Source organism: Cherax quadricarinatus, chromosome 41 (assembly GCF_038502225.1).
Source record: "Cherax quadricarinatus isolate ZL_2023a chromosome 41, ASM3850222v1, whole genome shotgun sequence".
Classification (NCBI taxonomy): domain Eukaryota; kingdom Metazoa; phylum Arthropoda; class Malacostraca; order Decapoda; family Parastacidae; genus Cherax; species Cherax quadricarinatus.
The window spans coordinates 9,505,233-9,526,002 of NC_091332.1; the positions used below are offsets into that span (position 1 = coordinate 9,505,233).

General features: G+C 37.2%; 2 protein-coding genes across 8 annotated transcripts in view; one reads left to right on the top strand and one right to left on the bottom strand.

Moving 5' to 3' along the window:
* Positions 1-8,987, top strand: part of spn-A (RAD51 recombinase homolog spn-A) — a 31,919-nt gene extending 22,932 nt beyond the window's left edge. For 2 of the 3 annotated variants that reach the window (XM_053786663.2, XM_053786662.2), the window contains exons 5-8: positions 1,779-1,987; positions 3,190-3,319; positions 3,440-3,561; positions 6,418-8,986. In XM_053786663.2, coding sequence (XP_053642638.1) covers positions 1,779-1,987; positions 3,190-3,319; positions 3,440-3,561; positions 6,418-6,541 — 585 coding nt within the window. In that variant the 3' untranslated portion in view covers positions 6,542-8,986. Of the gene's footprint in view, positions 1-1,778; positions 1,988-3,189; positions 3,320-3,439; positions 3,562-6,417 lie in introns of all 3 variants that reach the window. The other variant, XM_053786665.2, reaches the window with a different exon arrangement.
* A 3,492-nt stretch (positions 8,988-12,479) lies between these two features.
* LOC128695762 (uncharacterized) overlaps positions 12,480-20,770 on the bottom strand; it is a 93,092-nt gene continuing 84,801 nt past the window's right edge. For 4 of the 5 annotated variants that reach the window (XM_070092981.1, XM_070092982.1, XM_070092983.1 and 1 more), the window contains 2 exons: positions 15,886-16,121; positions 12,480-15,539 (listed from right to left, as the gene is read on the bottom strand). In XM_070092981.1, coding sequence (XP_069949082.1) covers positions 15,355-15,539; positions 15,886-16,121 — 421 coding nt within the window. In that variant the 3' untranslated portion in view covers positions 12,480-15,354. Of the gene's footprint in view, positions 15,540-15,885; positions 16,133-20,770 lie in introns of those variants that run through there. The other variant, XM_070092984.1, reaches the window with a different exon arrangement.

Sequence of the window (20,770 nt, forward strand, 5' to 3'; positions counted from 1 at the left end):
TTCCGTAAGTTTTCCATCAAATTTCATACTTTTGGTGTCATTATGATTGGGAAAAGATTCTCTATCATTTCATGAGAATTTTTTTTTCCAAAAAATTTTCGACCCTGAGAAAGAGTTTAGGAGAGGGCCTTTCGACCCTGAAAGGGTTAACGAGTTACTCCCATTTTTTTAAATGACCAGGTATACTAGCTGTGAATTTCTCTCCCTCGATTAATCACTGTTTCCAGAAACAACACCCATGTGATATCACAGGCATATTTAATTCTTTAACAACATTTCTTTAAATATTCCTGTAAACTGGTTTCTTTTGACACTCGTGAGAAAATGTTTCGGCATGGTAAATCAAGTTAGGCTAGAAATTGTTTGGGCATAGGAAATCAGAAGGAGACTAGATAAGGTTTGGGTATGGGAAATTAAAGTGAGGCTATTTTGAATGAAATCCTACAGGTCACATTTTGAGAGAAATCCTTTGGTTCATTTTCAGTTGGAGTGTCTTGCACTTAGAACAAAAGGGTGATCCAGCCAGAGGAAATATGACTTGTATTTCATACTTTTTTCTCTGTTTTTTAAATCAAATAATTTTTTTTATATGATCATGTAGTATATAATAGGAATTCAGTATGAAAAAATATTTTCCCAGTCCCCATCTCAAGTTATAACATGGGCTTCTTAACATATTTTTTGCTTAACATACCTTTTCTCCAAGTCCTGCCTAGGTCATTAAGCAAGGGCATTTGCTTGTATAGTTTTTGTCTGAGAAGTGTAAAATGTCTATATTTATGTTTACACTTAGTGCTACATAGGTAGTAGGTTGGTAGACAGCATCCGCCCAGGGAGGTACTACTGTCCTGCCAAGCGAGTGTAAAACGAAAGCCTGTAACTGTTTTACATGATGGTAGGATTGCTGGTGTCCTTTTTTCTGTCTCATAAACATGCAAGATTTCAGGTGTATCTTGCTATTTCTACTTACACTTAGGTCACACTACACATACATATACAAGCATATATACACACCCCTCTGGGTTTTCTTCTATTTTCTTTCTAGTTCTTGTTTATTTCCTCTTACCTCCATGGGGAAGTGGAACAGAATTCTTCATCCATAAGCCATGTGTGTTGTGGGAGGCGACTAAAATGCCGGGAGCAGGGTGCTAGTAACCCCTTCTCCTGTATAAATTACTAAATTTAAAAAGATAAATTTTAGTTTTTCTTTTTGGGCCACCCTGCCTTGGTGGGATACGGCCGGTTTGTTGGAAAAAAAAAAAAAAGAAAAGTTGGTGCTACTCCATAGTTACTAGTTCAGTAGCTGAATTTTCTAAATAAGAATCATGCTACCCCAATTTCTCACAAATGGTTTGAAACAAGCATCTGGAACCATTGTAGTATGTACCTCAGTGTGTGATATGGTTACCTTAATATCTGTACTTTTACTTCTCACTATGTATAGCTGGAATATTGTCAGGGTGAGTTTGCATGTTTAAAGATGTAATGTAATTAAATTTTGTCACCAACTGCTATAAGCAGATATCCACCAACATATTTTGTCTATCTAAATTTTGTTTGTCTTATAAGATGAGATTGTTAATACCATCACTGTGCAAAAAGGTGAGCGTTTCCTTTAGCATTGTCAAAAACAAATATTTAGGCTAATAGGAATATTAAATTTTTATAGATATTTATTGCATCTCGGTGGGATACAGCCGTTTTTTTGAAAGAAGAAGACTTATTGAATCAGTTTGAGTCCAGTATTTTATATCTTAAATTTCAAATGTATGTTCCAGCTTCCTTTAGATATGGGTGGTGGTGAAGGAAAGTGCCTTTACATAGATACAGAAGGAACATTTCGACCTGAACGTCTTCTTGCAGTTGCTGACAAATATGGGCTCTCTGGGGCTGATGTGCTTGATAATGTAGCCTATGCCAGAGCATATAACTCGGATCATCAGACACAGTTGTTGATTCAAGCAGCAGCTATGATGGCAGAGTCAAGGTTAGTTGCTACAAACACTAGTTTTCTGCAGTCATACATTCATTTGTACTACATGCCTCTCTCAACCCCAGTATGGTCTCTCTCACTGTCCTTGATGACATGTGTTCCTATAGTAGAGAGAGAGAGAGAGAGAGAGAGAGAGAGAGACTGAGAGAGAGAGAGACTGAGAGAGAGAGAGACTGAGAGAGAGAGAGAGACTGAGAGAGAGAGAGACTGAGAGAGAGAGAGACTGAGAGAGAGAGAGACTGAGAGAGAGAGAGACTGAGAGAGAGAGAGACTGAGAGAGAGAGAGACTGAGAGAGAGAGAGACTGAGAGAGAGAGAGACTGAGAGAGAGAGACTGAGAGAGAGAGAGAGACTGAGAGAGAGAGAGAGACTGAGAGAAAGAGAGAAAAAGAGAGACTGAGAGAGAAAGAGAGACTGAGAGAGAAAGAGAGACTGAGAGAGAAAGAGAGACTGAGAGAGAAAGAGAGACTGAGAGAGAAAGAGAGACTGAGAGAGAAAGAGAGACTGAGAGAGAAAGAGAGACTGAGAGAGAGAGAGAGAGAGAGAGAGAGAGAGAGAGACTGAGAGAGAGAGACTGAGAGAGAGACTGAGAGAGAGAGAGAGAGAGAGAGAGAGAGAGAGAGAGAGAGAGACTGAGAGAGGGAGAGAGAGACTGAGACTGAGACTGAGACTACTGTGTATTCAGTGGAGATAGTACCTGGAGTACTATCTCCACTGTTTAGGTAGTCAAAATAATGCTTTCATTTAAGGATATAGCTAAGGGTGTGTTATTCATGTTAGTGATGAGCTTTCTAGTAAATTGTATAAAATGAGTTTCATTTTGGAACACCTACAGGTGCACTAATGAGACAAGGATACCTATTTTATCATCATCATATATTAAAAATTTTTTTAATGCATCAGCCATTTCCCATTGAGGCAGGGTGACCCGAAAAAGAAGAAATGCTCTTATCATCACTCGCTACATCGTCTTGCCAGAGGCATGCAATATCAGATTGATGTATTCTGCACTATTACCTAACTTTATTTTTCATTGTATCATTTTATGTAATGTCATACCTAATGCCATTTTATTTACCATGTAATCATACCCATAAAGTAAGCTAAACAGAAATTGTCATTGTCTTATAATTTTTAGTACATGGCATTTTCTAAAAAATCTTTATGTAATTTTAAGATGCATTTGGAATATTTCAGATATGCATTATGTATAGTAGACAGTGCTATGGCATTGTATAGAACAGATTATGCAGGGAGAGGAGAACTCTCTGCTAGGCAGATGCACTTAGCACGTTTTTTGCGAATGCTTCTCAGATTGGCTGATGAGGTAATGTGAAACTTTGCGTTACAACATTCAATTATATTGTATCCATAGTATTTGTTTAAGCTGTGAGTTTAGTGTTATTTTAATTACACTTAAGCCAAAAATCATTCTCTTCTTAATTAGTTTGGTGTTGCTGTGGTAATAACAAACCAAGTGGTTGCTCAGGTGGATGGAGCAGCAATGTTTGCAGCAGATCCAAAGAAACCCATTGGAGGCAATATTATGGCTCATGCTTCTACAACTAGGTAATGTATATGTAATTTGTGTAGAATTTGAAATACTGGTGACACAATGTTTGGGGTCATTAACCCTTTAACTGTCGGTGACGTATAGGTACGGCTTACAAGCCAGCGTTGGTGACGTATTAACACCCAAAAATTCTAGAGGCTTCGAATCTAGCAGGAGAAAGCTGGTAGACCTACATGTGAAAGAATGGGTCTGCGTGGTCAGTGTGCACAGTATAAAAAAAAGTCCTGTAGCATGCAGTGCATAATAAGAAAAAAAAACTCTTGACAGTGTTTTTGGATTAAAACGCTGATTTTGAGGTGTATTTTTGTATGGTATTTATGGTTGGAGTCTCGGTTTCTTGGTCTTATTTGATAGAATGGAAGATATATTACAGAAATAGAGATGATTTTGATTGGTTTTGCAATGAAAAGTACATGTACCTTGAAATTGAGCTCAAAGTAGCGGAAATGTTTGATTTTTGCCAATGTTCAAGAGTAAACAGATGATGTCACCATTCAATATGTGTCCAACTGGCCAGTCTAATATGCAGTCACAAATGGGTTGACACTGTTTATACAATTATGTAATACGTAATGCAGTAGTCTGCATAACAGTAAAAAATTTTTTGTGTGAAAAAAATTCAAAATGGAAAGCAAGAGCAATATAAGAGTGACCTGGATTATTATTATAATCAAAAAGAAGCGCTAAGCCACAAGGGCTATACAGCGCTGCAGAGAGACCTGGAGATGTGATTAATGAACAGAGAAAATGTTATTTTATTGCCAGGAATGTCTGCATTGTTTATTCTGGACCCTGTTTTGAGATTGGCATCTTTTGAAATTTGTGTGAAATTGGCCAAATTGTCAATTTCTGACCACTTTATTGGGTAATTGAAATCGGTAAATGGGCAGTTTCTTGTACTCAGTCAATAGAACAAATGGAGTTCTAGCAAAATAGCTATGAGTTTAGTTGACTGGAACAACGGAATTGGCTGAAAATAAGGCTCAAAGAGGGCAAAATCGCCGATGCGTATATATCGCCAAGACCTCTAACTTCGCGAGATTGTAATTCCATAAGTTTTCCATCAAATTTCGTACTTTTGTTGTCATTATGTTCGGGAAAAGATTATCATTTCATAAGAAAAAATAATTTTTTTCCGAATATTTTTCAGAACAGAGAGCGAGTTTAGAATCAGGGGTCCTGACAGTGAAAGGGTTAAAATGTGTGGTGTATTATGCAAAGAATTCATATTAGTATTAAATAGAGGGCTGAAGAGGGGTTGTTGAGGTGGTTTGGCCATTTAGAGAGAATGGAACAAAGTAGAATGAATTGGAGAGCGTATAAATCTGTAGGGGAAGGAACACAAGGTAGGGGTCACCCTCGAAAAGGTTGGAAGAAGGCCCCTTCTTCCAACCTTTTCGAGGATGTTTTGAGGGTGAGGGGCTTGGATTTCCAGCAAGCGTGTGTGAGCGTGTTAAGAGTGAATGGAGACGAATGGTTTTTGGGACCTGACGAGCTGTTGGAGTGTGAGCAAGATAATATTTTGTGAAGAGATTCAGGGAAACCAGTTAGCCAGACTTGAGTCCTGGAAATGGGAAGTACAGTGCCTGCACTTTAAAGGAGGGGTTTGGGATATTGGCAGTTTGGAGGGACATCTAAGCTGTCGTATCTGTGTGCCTCTGCAAAGACAGTGATTATGTATGAGTGATGGTGAAAGTGTTTAATGATGAAAGTTTTTTCTTTCTTTTTGGGTCACCCTGCCTCAGTGGGAAATCACCGAAGTGTTAGAAAAAATTAAAAAACAAATGTCCAGTACATAGAGAAGTGAACTGTTTTTGTTGCTACACCCTGAAGGGAAATTCCTTCATATTGACTAGAGGCTTTTGATCCAAAGTATTAGGCTTGTTTACCCCTTCCTTGGATTGAACCTGATACCTCCATATCCCAGTCACTTTATGAACCTGTGTATGTTTAGTGCTTCCTCCTAAATAATAGTAATGCTAGTAATAATAACTGCTTTATATGGTGAAAGGATAATTACATAAATAAAGAGGGTTATATTAGTACTGTACTGCAGTACTTGACCACACCACACAACTGGGCACTGACTAATCAACCTTTGCTTGCTCGCTCACCACAGCACATACCTGGGCACCCACTAATATCACAATTGCTGCTGCTCCTTTTCCTTCATTCATTACACAATGCATCTGGACACTGCTAACCAGTGTTCCCCTCACCCAACATAACCACATTGCACACCTGCCAGCATCACCAAAATGCTACCTGCCTGCCTCCCTCCCTACACTGCATATTTAGGTGTTGCCAACCAATCTTTCCTCACTCACCATACATCACACCTGCTATCACCAAAGTACTCCTTGTCTGCCTCTCACCAGTTAATAGTCCTTGCAAGTTATCATCTGTCGGTTGAAGCCAAAGTGTTATTCCTTTAAAGAGCTGGCAGAATTGAAGATAAATTCTTAGTAAATTTGTTTTTCTCCTACGTTTCATAAGAAAATATAGTAGTCTCATTTTTTAATTTAATGAATACCTTGTGCCATCACCCTCCTGTCATTTTCAGCAATGGCAGAGAAATGCGAGTGAGTAGATATCTTTACATCCAAAGATTGAGCTGCTGGTGAGAGGCTCTTAATACAAGGAATGGAATTATCCTCCCATTCCCTAGGTGCTATATGACCCTTTAGAGCTAGGTGCTTCCTCAGTTAAAATAAATAAATATTTTAAATGTAAATATGAACAGATGCAAATTACTTTTTGACTTTTTAAAACTTAATGCATTATTTAAGATTAAAGACAGGTTTAAAATCTACCATGTTTTTTCAAGGAAGCATTTTTCTTTTTCTTTTCAGATTATATCTAAGGAAAGGTAGAGGAGAAACCAGAATCTGTAAAATTTATGATTCTCCATGCCTTCCTGAAGCAGAAGCGATGTTTGGTATATATGCTGATGGTATTGGTGATGCCAAGGACTAAGCATTGTACCCAATGACAGCATAATGGTTTTGCCTTAATCTGTCGAATCTTTTCACTTGAGTCCTTATGTTCAAGGATTATGCAGTCCAATATTTTTTTTATATAAATCTGTGCATACGAAGGTAATACATCAATAAATGCTTTTATAAAATTCGTAGCAATAACTTGTTTCCTGCATTGGAGATTCTTATTTGACAATATTTCAGACAGTATGTAATACATATATCCCAGTTTTTTGTGCACGACAATAACTCTATAGTTGTATTCACTCATTTCTTGTTTTGCGTACTCTATGTCATGTCACGTCACTGTCTCCCACTTTGAAAGAAGAATTGTAAGATAATCTTTTATATACCTTTATCATTTGTCATAAAAAATATTTTCATTGTCATTTGTAATAAAGTTCATTAATCTTTGTCAGCAGAGTGTACCTTTACAGTTGAATGTCAGCATTATGTGATTTGTTATGCAAGAAAATAGTTAAAAAAAAATTATCATTTATTGACCTAGATAACCCTTGTGGGTTTTGTGCTTAGTTTTGATTGTAATAATAATAATAATATTGAACTATATATATGTAGTGTAAAGCACCCTTCTGGCAAGACAGTGATGGAGTGAATGATGGTGAAAGTTTTTCTTTTTCGGGCCACCCTGCCTTGGTGGGAATCGGCCAGTGTGATAATATAATAAAAAATATATAGTAAATTCTCTCGAAGCGTGCCCTTGATAGTGAAGGGGGTGGGAGAGTTTCAGTGGAGAGGAATAAATGGGATTAGGTCAGGGGTTTCAAATAGAGTTAGAGCTAAAGAAGGAGTAGCAATAATGTTGAAGGATAAGCTATGGCAGGAAAAGAGGGACTATAAATGTATTAATTCAAGGATTATGTGGAGTAAAATAAAGATTGGATGTGAAAAGTGGGTTATAATAAGCGTGTATGCACCTGGAGAAGAGAGAAATGTAGAGGAGAGAGATTTTGGGAAATGTTGAGTGAATGCGTGGGGAGTTTTGAATCAAGTGTGAGAGTAATGGTGGTTGGGGATTTCAATGCTAAAGTGGGTAAAAATGTTATGGAGGGAGTAGTAGGTAAATTTGGGGTGCCAGGGGTAAATGTAAATGGGGAGCCTTTAATTGAGCTATGTGTAGAAAGAAATTTGGTAATAAGTAATACATATTTTATGAAAAAGAGGATAAATAAATATACAAAGTATGATGTAGCACGTAATGAAAGTAGTTTGTTAGATTATGTATTGGTGGATAAAAGGTTGATGGGTAGGCTCCAGGATGTACATGTTTATAGAGGGGCAACTGATATATCGGATCATTATTTAGTTGTAGCTACAGTTAGAGTAAGAGGTAGATGGGAAAAGAGGAAGGTGGCAACAAGAAGTAAGAGGGAGGTGAAAGTGTATAAACTAAGGGAGGAAGAAGTTCGGGTGAGATATAAGCGACTATTGGCAGAAAGGTGGGCTAGTGCAAAGATGAGTAGTGGGGGGGGTTGAAGAGGGTTGGAATAGTTTTAAAAATGCAGTATTAGAATGTGGGGCAGAAGTTTGTGGTTATAGGAGGGTGGTGGCAGGAGGAAAGAGGAGTGATTGGTGGAATGATGAAGTAAAGGGTGTGATAAAAGAGAAAAAGGTAGCTTATGAGAAGTTTTTACAAAGCAGAAGTGTTATAAGAAGAGCAGAGTATATGGAGAGTAAAAGAAAGGTAAAGAGAGTGGTGAGAGAGTGCAAAAGGAGAGCAGATGATAGAGTGAGAGAGGCACTGTCAAGAAATTTTAATGAAAATAAGAAAAAATTTTGGAGTGAGTTAAACAACTTAAGAAAGCCTAGGGAAAGTATGGATTTGTCAGTTAAAAACAGAGTAGGGGAGTTAGTAGATGGGGAGATGGAGGTATTAGGTAGATGGCGAGAATATTTTGAGGAACTTTTAAATGTTAAGGAAGAAACAGAGGCAGTAATATCATGCACTGGTCAGGGAGGTATACCATCTTTTAGGAGTAAAGAAGAGCAGAATGTAAGTGTGGGGGAGGTACGTGAGGCATTATGTAAAATGAAAGGGGGTAAAGCAGCTGGAACTGATGGGATCATGACAGAAATGTTAAAAGCAGGGGGGGATATAGTGTTGGAGTGGTTGGTACTTTTGTTTAATAAATGTATGAAAGAGGGAAAGGTACCTAGGGATTGGCGGAGAGCATGTATAGTCCCTTTATATAAAGGGAAAGGTGACAAAAGAGACTGTAAAAATTATAGAGGAATAAGTTTACTGAGTATACCAGGAAAAGTGTACGGTAGGGTTATAATTGAAAGAATTATAGGTAAGACAGAATGTAGGATTGCGGATGAGCAAGGAGGTTTCAGAGTGGGTAGGGGATGTGTAGATCAAGTGTTTACATTGAAGCATATATGTGAACAGTATTTAGATAAAGGTAGGGAAGTTTTTATTGCATTTATGGATTTAGAAAAGGCATATGATAGAGTGGATAGAGGAGCAATGTGGCAGATGTTGCAAGTATATGGAATAGGTGGTAAGTTATTAAATGCTGTAAAGAGTTTTTATGAGGATAGTGAGGCTCAGGTTAGGGTGTGTAGAAGAGAGGGAGACTACTTCCCGGTAAAAGTAGGTCTTAGACAGGGATGTGTAATGTCACCATGGTTGTTTAATATATTTATAGATGGGGTTGTAAAGGAAATAAATGCTAGGGTGTTCGGGAGAGGGGTGGGATTAAATTTTGGGGAATCAAATTCAAAATGGGAATTGACACAATTACTTTTTGCTGATGATACTGTGCTTATGGGAGATTCTAAAGAAAAATTGCAAAGGTTAATGGATGAGTTTGGGAATGTGTGTAAAGGTAGAAAGTTGAAAGTGAACATAGAAAAGAGTAAGGTGATGAGGGTGTCAAATGATTTAGATAAAGAAAAATTGGATATCAAATTGGGGAGGAGTATGGAAGAAGTGAATGTTTTCAGATACTTGGGAGTTGACATGTCGGCGGATGGATTTATGAAGGATGAGGTTAATCATAGAATTGATGAGGGAAAAAAGGTGAGTGGTGCGTTGAGGTATATGTGGAGTCAAAAAACGTTATCTATGGAGGCAAAGAAGCGAATGTATGAAAGTACAGTAGTACCAACACTCTTATATGGGTGTGAAGCTTGGGTGGTAAATGCAGCAGCGAGGAGACGGTTGGAGGCAGTGGAGATGTCCTGTTTAAGGGCAATGTGTGGTGTAAATATTATGCAGAAAATTCGGAGTGTGGAAATTAGGAAAAGGTGTGGAGTTAATAAAAGTATTAGTCAGAGGGCAGAAGAGGGGTTGTTGAGGTGGTTTGGTCATTTAGAGAGAATGGATCAAAGTAGAATGACATGGAAAGCATATAAATCTATAGGGGAAGGAAGGCGGGGTAGGGGTCATCCTCAAAAGGGCTGGAGAGAGGGGGTAAAGGAGGTTTTGTGGGCAAGGGGCTTGGACTTCCAGCAAGCGTGCGTGAGCGTGTTAGGAGTGAATGGAGACGAATGGTACTTGGGACCTGAAGATCTGTTGGAGTGTGAGCAGGGTAATATTTAGTGAAGGGATTCAGGGAAACCGGTTATTTTCATATAGTCGGACTTGAGTCCTGGAAATGGGAAGTACAATGCCTGCACTTTAAAGGAGGGGTTTGGGATATTGGCAGTTTGGAGGGATATGTTGTGTATCTTTATATGTGTATGCTTCTAGACTGTTGTATTCTGAGCACCTCTGCAAAAACAGTGATAATGTGTGAGTGTGATGAAAGTGTTGAATGATGATGAAAGTATTTTCGTTTTGGGGATTTTCTTTCTTTTTTGGGTCACCCTGCCTCGGTGGGAGACGGCCGACTTGTTGAAAAAAAAAAAAAAAAATCTTAATACACATTACACTACTACTACTAGGTTTTAACTGAACATAAGGGTTATACTGTAAGTTTTAAAAAGTGACTCAGGCATTAAAACTCAGTAATTTCTTATTTTGTCCAAAAATGTCAAATAATAAGAAATTTAAAAGCTTGTGGGGGCTTTTTCTGGTGGTGCCAAGTGCCTAACACTGTTTTCAGATATTCTCTTCACATTGTATCAATAATTTTGTATTGTATATATAGTCTCTTCAGGAACATAACCTATACTTTGTGAGAATTCACTGTATTGCTGACCAGGAACAAGATTACCTTTGTTTTTTATTCATGCTTTGGTGCATTTTCAAGTCAAATGATATTACATAGTTTCTTATTCAAACTGCTATTGGCTTTAGAATTATTTAAAAATTTACTTCTACATTAGTATATGCAAACTAGTATTTAGTGCCTATATAGATATGATTGATCATACATAATGCTTTAAGAAATTGTTAATTAATATAATCCATTTATTTTGTTAAATTTTTAGTCTTTAAATTGTGATCTTAATGCATGTTTAATACATCATTCACTGACAGGGGAACTGTACTCTACGTGATGGAGCTCGGCTCCATCACGTAGAACTATGGCACCGACCCGCACTTTAAAGCCATAGTACTACAGTACTCACCCTCAAAGGGTTAAATACCATGTATAATCTTAAAACTCCCAGAAACTAATGAAAGAACACTTTTTTTTTTTTTAACCTGGCCATATCCCACAGAGACAGTCTGTGTGCTGAAAAAAAAAAAAGTTTCATTTTCCATCTTTAGAAATATGAAATTATTTTACCACTGTCTGTATTCAACATGACTGAAGTTATTACACTGTATTATCATTGCAAAGTTTGTGTTTAACTATGCAGCACTGTATAGCCCTTATGGTTTAGCACTTCTTTTTGATTATTATTATTATAATGTGTTTAACCCTTTGACTGTCGCAAGCCCCTTTCTGAAGCTGTCATTCTATGTCGCAAAAGTTTTTGAAAAAAAAAAAAATATTTTTTATTATGAAATGATAGAGAATCTTTTCCCGATGGTAATGACACAAAAAGTACGAAATTTCGTTGAAAACTCGCGGAATTACGCTCCCGCGAAGTTAGCGGTCTCGGCGACATATACGCATCGGCAATTTCGCCGAATTTGAGCCCTGTTTTTGGCCAATTCCGTTGTTCTAGTTGACCAAACTCATTTCTTTAGAACTCCATTTTTTCTATCAGTTGAGTACAAGAAACCGCCCATTTACCAATTTGAACTACCCAATAAACTGGTCAGAAATTGGCAGTTTGGCCAATTTCATGCAAATTAAAAAAGATGCCAATTTCAAAATAGGGTCCAGAATAAACAATGTAGACATTCTTGACACTAAAATAACATATCCTCTGTTCATTAGTCATGTCTCTAGGCCCCTCTATTACTATTTATTTTGAGTTTTTATTCATACAAAAAAAAATAAAAAATTTACTGTTATGCAGACTACTGCATTATTGTAAAAATGGTATAAATAATATCAGTGTACTAGTGAAAGAATATTAGACTCCCCAGTTGAAGTGTATTGGATATGTGGTGTAATTTGCTTACTCCTGAACATTGGTAAAAATCGAACATTTCCGCTACTTTGAGCTCAATTTCAAGGTCGTTTTCACCGTGAAAGTAATGAAAATCATCTCTATTTCTGTAATATGTTTTCCATTTTATCACACGAGACCATGAAAACTAGAATACAACGATAAATACTATATGAAAATACACCTCAAAGTCGGCGTTTTAATCCAAAAAAAACCTTTTTTTCTCTCTCTCATGCACTGTATGTTGCAGGATTTTTTTTATGTAGTGCACACTGACCTCACAGATACATTCTCTCAAATGTGGGCCTACCAGCTTTCTCCTGCTCGAGTTGAAACCGCTAGAATTTACGTTTAAATACGTCAGATACAGTGGCGCGTAAGACGTATATATACGACGTAAACAGTCAAAGGGTTAACTATGAATTCTACAGTACACCTAAAAGTTTAATAATACATAATTCTTTTTCCCCAGATTTTATTATATTTAAGTATTTGAATTATACTGCTAATTAGAAACCTTTCCCCTAATGCAAAAGGTCAACAATATGTGGATGATGTTCAGTGCCATGTTTTTGGCTCAATAATATACAGGGTGCCCACAAAAGCACTCCCTGATTTCAAACAGATATAACATGTAACTTTATTGTAATAATCTTTCACAGTTAGTAGCTTCAGATGCAGGATTTCATTCAGTTTCATGTGGTACAGGGAAGCACATGAAACTTGTTGCTCGGCAAACGTTGTTGCGATAATCCAATTTGGTCCAGACGCTCTGCAGCATATCTGGAGTTATCATGTTAACTGCTTCAGTGATCAAAATTTTCAGTTCCTCTAGGATTGCAGGTAGTGGTGGTACGTAAACTGTGCTCTTCACGTACCCCCAAAGAAAGAAGTCACAAACAGTTAGGTCCAGTGACCTCGCAGGCCACTTGCAGAGGTCACCGAACCTGTTTGTGACTTCTTTCTTTGGGGGTATTTGAAGAGCACAGTTTATGTGCCACTACTACCTGCAACTCTGGAGGAGCTGAAAATTTTGATCACTGAAGCACTTCGCATGGTAACTCCAGATATGCTGCAGAGCGTCTGGACCGAACTGGACTATCACATCAATGTTTGCCGACCAACCACAGAGGCACACATTGAGTGCCTTTAACCCATTGACTGTCGCAACCCCAAATCCTGAGGTGTCTTCTGGTAGATAGAGAATCTTTTCCCGATGGCAATGACACCAAAAGAATGAAATTTGATGGAAAACTTATGAAATTACACTCGTGAAGTTAGCGACCTCGGCGATATTTATGAATCGGTGATTTCGTCCACTTTGAGCCCTATTTTTGGCTAATTCCATTGTTCCAGTCGACCAAACTCATAGCTATTTCTTTAGAACTCCATTCGTTCTATCGATCGAGTACAAGAAACTGCCCATTTACTGATTTCAACTACCCAATAACATGGTCAGAAATTTGTAATTTGGCCAATTTCATGCAAATTAAAAAATGTGCCAATTTCAAAATAGGGTCCAGAATGAACAATGCAGACATTCCTGGCTCTAAAATAACATTTTCTTTGTTCATCAGTCACATCTCCAGGCCCCTCTGATATTACTCTTGCTTTGTATTTTGAATTTTTATTCAAACAAAAAATAGAAGATTTACTGTTATGCAGACTACGGCAATATGGTAATAACTGTATAAATAATGTCAAACCATTCATGACTGCATATTAGAATGGCTCGTTGGACATTTATTGGACAATGACATTTGTTTACTTTTGAACATCGGCAAAAATCAAACATTTCCCCTACTCTGAGCTCCATTTCAAGGTTCTTTTCATAGTAAAACCAATCAAAATCACCTCTATTTCTATAATATGTTTTCCATTCTATCAAATGAAACCATGAAAACGAGAATACAACCATAAATACTATACGAAAATACACCACAAAGTCGACATTTTAATCCAAAAACATAGTCGGAGTTTTTTTTCCTCGTGCAATGTGTGCTGCAAGATTTTTTTTTTATATGGTGCACACTGACCACACATATGCATTCTCTCACATGTGGGCCTACCAGCTTTCTCCTGCTTGATTTGAAGCCACTAGAATTTTTGAATATATATATGTCAAACATGGTGGCTCGTAAGATGTATACATACGACTGAAACAGTCAAAGGGCTAATGCTACCCTATACCACATTTAACTGAATGAAATCCTGAATTTGAAGCTACTAACTGTGAAAGATTATTACAATAAAGTTACATATTATAACTGTTTGAAATCAAGGAGTCTTTTTGTGGACACCCTGTACAATAAATGTTAACGAGTTTTTAAATAAATTTCCCAATTGCTTCTCATTCTTGAAGTGTTGTATGATCCTGATTAAATATGATAGTTTGCAATTTAAAGAACTATGAATAACTCCATATTTCTAGATGTTTTAATTATTAAAAAGATGATTGCATTTAAATTAATGATGCTGTAAATAGAAAGCCAATTAATTTTTGCTCCTATGCACCATGACAGAGTTCAACATTGTTTTCTCTTCCATATTCCATATCTTTGAGAGTTTTTGCATAATTTTAGTGTAAAGATTTGAAAGAAAAATCAATAATTAAAATAGCATTGTAAACTATCTAAGCTGGATACATTCATTAATAATAAAACTTGACAATTGATTTTAGTCGTATGAACACATCATTTCTGTATGCAAGATTCAATCCTCCTGATATACAAGTCACTTGCTTAATTGCCTTCATTATGTTCCTGTTTCTTGAAAATGTGGCTGATCCATCAAAAAGGTATTGGGTGACATCACTCCTGTGATAACCAATCATTATCACAATACGTACATAATTATGGACTAATTTACTACAGTAATTTGAATGAACCCATTATTGCACTTAATTGTAAAAGTGTTTGAAAGTGCCTTACTACTTTCATAATATCATGCTTTTCATAGAATGGCTGGTTCAACAAACCCTCAGGTATATAACAGAGTTAACAGGAAGACCCAAGAGCTTCACACTGAGTGCTGTTTTAATGTGACAGCTCCAGAGACCACCTTCAGTACCCTAATAGCTTACCTTGTACATTTTTCTCTTTCTAACTGAAAGCTCAGTCTGTGGTTTCTTATTTGATACTGATTTGCTATATCACTGTGGTTCACATTCTTTCTGCCAATATCCTAATATAAGTACAAATTAGTGTAGATCCTGACAATGGTTACCACATTATTTGACTAACAAAACACCATGCCATATTTCAAAAAACATACATGAACATTTGATGCTATTTAGTATAAATTAACACGTGCTTCTCTAAATATTGCAATGGACTAAGTGATGTTAATTTTTTTAAGAGTGTTGGTTACAGCAGCCTTTACAACATCAATGTGTTTCAGAATGGCTGGTTCTTCACGCATGTAATCTTGGGTTTTGCACTTTGCTCCACAAGTCCAAGTGAAATGAGCCAGATAAGCTATGTCTGGAGACACCTCTTGTAGGTCAGAAGGACAAGGGTCTGGGGATAAACAATACATTTCAAATTATATAATCTGGACTCTAAATTTGTTACAGTATTAATTCTGATAGAGTGATGAGCATATAATTCACAGAACTATAACTCTGAAATATAGTATAAAAAAATGGATGATAGTAAACTTAAAATAATTCTCTTGTATTACAGCTTAACAATTTCACTAACACTGCATTACATATCCTGATCACAAAGTGAATGAAATGTTTACAAAATTAATTTTTACATTGGTATGTTCATAGTCTGCCCATTAACCTATTCCTGTTTTGTCATTTTAGCTGGAGAATGATAATACAGGTAGCATTAAGTTAACTTAGTTTTGAACACAAACCTGAGTTGCAGGAAATAACGACATGTGATGAGACGCCTGTGGTGTAGTCCATATCGTAGATTGCTTTGTATGTCCCAGATGAAATGGGAAGATCTTCCTTGGTTCTTAAAATATGACGCATCATGTATAAATATTGCGGCAGATCACGAGTGCTGGCTGGTGGCTCAACATCATTATAAAACATATTCCACTGAAGTTTGTAGCCTATAGGCAGTCTTGCATTGTTGTTGTATGACCTGTAGAAGGTCTGTTTTAAAATACATATACAATTCTTGGTGGTAATAATGTGATAAGGTGAAGTAGTCTCCTGACTAGGCTCCTATCCAAGTACCCAAGTGAATCAATTTATGTAATAAAAATATGGTATGTACTTGGTTTTATAATGAGAAGTGAAATTAATAGGAATACAACAGGGCCCTAACTTACAACATTCTAATTTCTGGCCTTCCACACTTAAATGGCACTTTGGAACCAATTAATTACTTACAAACACTAATCTGCAACTACAGTAATAAAAAATATTTAAAAGGAAATTATTTTAAATATTTTTTACCATATGCAGTAATGTTTTGTTTGTTTAATTTATGCATGTATAGAGCGCTCTCATGTGTTTGGTTTCTTAATAAGGCTGAATTATAATTATTATTCATGGTTAATTTTTACCAAATGAATTCATACTTTTTGTGTGTATTTTATGGATAACTATGTAAGGATGAATTGTATAGTATGTATTATTTTTTCTTGATTAGTTTTTCATCAAATGCATTCATACAGTACTCTGTATTTATTTTATTTTATGGAAATGGGAAGTACAATGCCTGTACTCTAAAGGAGGGGTTTGGGATATTGGTAGTTTGGAGGAATGTGTTGCATACCTTTATATGTATATGCTTCTAAACTGTTGTATTCTGGGCACCTCTGCAAAAACAGTGATTATGTGCGAGTGAGGTGAAAGTGTTGAATGATAATGAAAGTCTTTTCTTTTTGGGGATTTTTTTCTTTCTTTTTGGGTCACCCTGCCTCGGTGGGAGACGGCCGACTTGTTAAAAAACAAAAAAAAAAAAGCTCATTTGTTGGTAAAAACTGATCGAGAACCATAGGTTTAAAATTTATTATTTTCTTAAGGCTGAATTATATGTTAATTTTTTTTTTACCAAATGCACGGAGATACTGAATATGCCTTTTCTATGTACAATGGACCCCCGACTTACGATATTAATCTGTTCTAGAGAGCACATTGTAAGACAAAATTATTGTAAGTTGAATTAATTTTCCCCATAAGAAATAATGGAAATCAAATTAATCCATTCAAGGCACCCAAAAGTATGAAAAAAATTTTTTTACCACACACAAAATTTTACTTACACACAAATAGAAGGATACATGCACAATATATATTGTGTAATGAAGAATAAATGACACACCTTTATTGAAGATGTGGTGATGAGTAATGGGATGGGAGAAGGGGAGATGGAGGTGTATTATTTTTTGGAAGGGGAATCCTCTTCCATAAGGACTTTAAGTAGCAAGTCCTTTTCTGGGGTTACTTCCCTTCTTTTTTTAATGCTACTGGGAACAACTTGAGAGTCACTGGACCTCTGTCACACCAAAAATCTGTCCATACAGCTCTGTACCTCGTGTTCCTTTAAGATTTTTCTAAAATGGTTCACAACATTGTCGTTGTAAAAGTCACCAGCACAGCTTGCAATAGTTGTGTCAGGGTGATTTTCTTCCATAAAGGTTTGCACCCTTGTCCACATTATACACATTTCCTTAATCATTGAAGAAGGCAACTTCCTCGATTTCTCTCTCCCCTCCTCTGAAGCAATTTCCTCAGTTGTGGTCTCTAGCTGTTGCAGATGCTCTTGCAGCTCATCAGTGGTTAGTTCTTCATCGTCGTCCTCCACCAACTCTTCCACATCCTTGCCACACCTCCAACCCCAAGGACTTTCCCAATGCCACAGTAGGTTCCACAACTGGCATAGGCTCCTCAGGGTTAGCCCCAGACCCTTCAAAATCCCTCTCTTCTACACATTCTAGCTACAATTTCCTCCAAGCAGAGTTCAAGGTCCTCTTAGTCACTTCCTCCCAAGCCTTACCTATAAGGTTTATGCAGTTGAGGATACTAAAGTGATCTTTCCAAAACTCTCTTAGGGTCACTCGAGTGTCTGAGGTCACTTCAAAGCACTTTTGAAACATTGCTTTGGTGTACAGTTTTTTGAAATTTGAAATGACCTGCTGATTCATAGGCTGGAGGTGAGTAGTGGTATTTGGAGGCAAAAAGTTAAATTTTATGAAGCTCAACTCCCCCGAAATTCGCTCTGCCAAGTCTGAAGGATGACCAGGAGCATTGTCTAATACCAGGAGGCACTTAAAAGCTCCAATTTATTTTCCAGGAGGTAATTTTTCACAGTGGGGCTAAACACATGGTAAAACCAGTCATAGAAAATATCCCTAATGATTACCCCATGCCTTACTGTTTGCCCTCCACATCACACACATATTAGCCTTGATGACATTGTTTTTCCTGAACACTCTGGGAGTATCAGAGTGATACACGAGTAGAGGCTTCACTCTGCAATCCCCACTAGCATTACTACACAACATTAAAGTAACCCTGTCCTTCATAGGCTTGTGTCCTGGGAGTGCTTTTTCCTCCTGTGTAATGTAGGTCCTGTTTGGCATTTTTTTCCAAAACAGGCCTGTTTTGTTGCAATTAAACACTTGTTGGGGTTGCAGTCCTTCAGCCTCTATGTACCCCTGGAATTCCTGCACATATTTTTCAGCGGCTTTTTTGTCCGAACTGGCAGCCTCACCATGCCTTATCACACTGTGTATGCCACTACAATTCTTAAATCTCTCAAACTAACCTTTGCTGGCCTTAAATTCACTCACATCACCACTAGTTGCAGGCATTTTTTTAATTAAATCGTCATAAAACTGCCTTGCCTTTTCACATATGATCACTTGAGAGATGCTATTTCCTGATATCTGTTTTTCATTTATCCACACCAATAACAGTCTCTCAACATCTTCGAGTACTTGCACCTTTCGCAACAACAGCTTCCTTGATTGCCTTTTTGTTGGCCAGGATAGTAGTGATGGTTGACTGGGGTTTGTTGTACAACCTGGCCAGCTCAGAGGCACACACTCCACTTTCAAACTTATTATCACCTTCTTCATTTCAATTGTAATTTTCACCCTTTTTACCACAGGGTTGGCACTAGAAGCTTTCTTTGGGCCCTTGGTGGCATATTTAGCAGTTACAAGCACTAAAAACACTGGAATAATACAAAATGTCCCGAATGTATGCATGAAAGTGACCGCACTGGCTTGTAAACACTGGTACACTAACTGAAGGCAGGGCAGCTGAGGCGTGCTCAGGCCAGACGGACGCCTGGATGTGTATGGAATGAATGATGTAAGTCGAATTTTTCAACGTAGGTCGGGGTCAAATTTTTACGCTGACAAGCACCGTAAGTCGGGGGTCCATTGTATACGTATATGAAAAGTTTGTGTTTTTTGGTAGAAATTGATTAAGCGTTTGTAGATTCAGTTGTGGAAGTAGCTAGGCGGCTTCCACTGACCAGACATGTTCAGTGTGTGAGGCACAGGACCTCACACCACACCCTCCCTCTCTCAATTATACTCATCACTGTCTTCCCACCTACATCCCCATCCCTTCACTTTTTCTGTGTTGCCTGCCCTTGCACACATGTACTGTGTATGTGAGTCCTCTTCAGCCCTCTGACTAATACTTTTAGTAACACCACACCTCCTCCTAATTTCCATAATAAGAATTCACCGCATAATATTTACACCACACATTACCCTTAGACATGACATCTCCACTGCCTCCAGCCTCCACCTCACTGCAGCATTTACAACCCATTTTTCACACCCATATAAGAGTGTTGGTACCACTATACTTTCATACATTCCCTTCTTTTCCTCCATGGATAATGTTTTTTTTTCCTCCACATACCTCAACACACCACTCACCTTTTTTCCTTCACCAATTCTATGGTTAACCTCATCCTTCATAAACCCATCTGCTGACAAGTCAACTCCCAAATATCTGAAAACATTCACTTCTTCCATACTCCCTCCCTTCAATGTGATATCCAATTTTTCTTTAAATCGTTTGATACCCTCATCACCTACTATGTTCACTTTCAACTTTCGACCTTTACACACCCTCCCCAACTTGTCCACTAACCTTTGCAACTTTTCTTTAGACTCTCCCAAAAGCACAGTATCATCAGCAAAAAGTAACTGTGTGAACTCCCATTTTGTATTTGATTCCCCATAATTTAATCCCACCCCTCTCCCCAACATTCTAGCATTTACTTCTTTTACAATCCCTCTATAAATACATTAAACAACCATGGTGACATTACACATCCCTAAGACCTACTTTTACTTTAAAGTAATCTACCTCTCTCCTACACTCTAGCCTGAGCCTCACTATCCTCATAAAATCTCTTTACAGCATTGTTATGTTTTAAAAATAAGTGAGACACTACTGGATATGAATGAAACTAGTTAGACATACAGTCAACAAGACCTTTCTTGCATGACCCAGTAAGTCTGCTGCAGTGTTTTGTATCTATTCAAATGTATGTAATTTAACGACCATGTAATACCTGTAATCAAATTATGAAGTTTATTCAAAATAAATATGAATTACGTATATAAAAATATGTAATAGTAATTAATCCTCGTATTTTAAAAATTAATATACAGTGGCTAATGGTGATAAAAATTTAGACATTGTCTTTTATTAAGTTTCCCTCTCTCACATGTAAAATAATTCATGAAACTTTGCCCAACATTCCTGAACACAACTTCAGCTTACAAAACCTGCCAACAATTTCTTAATACT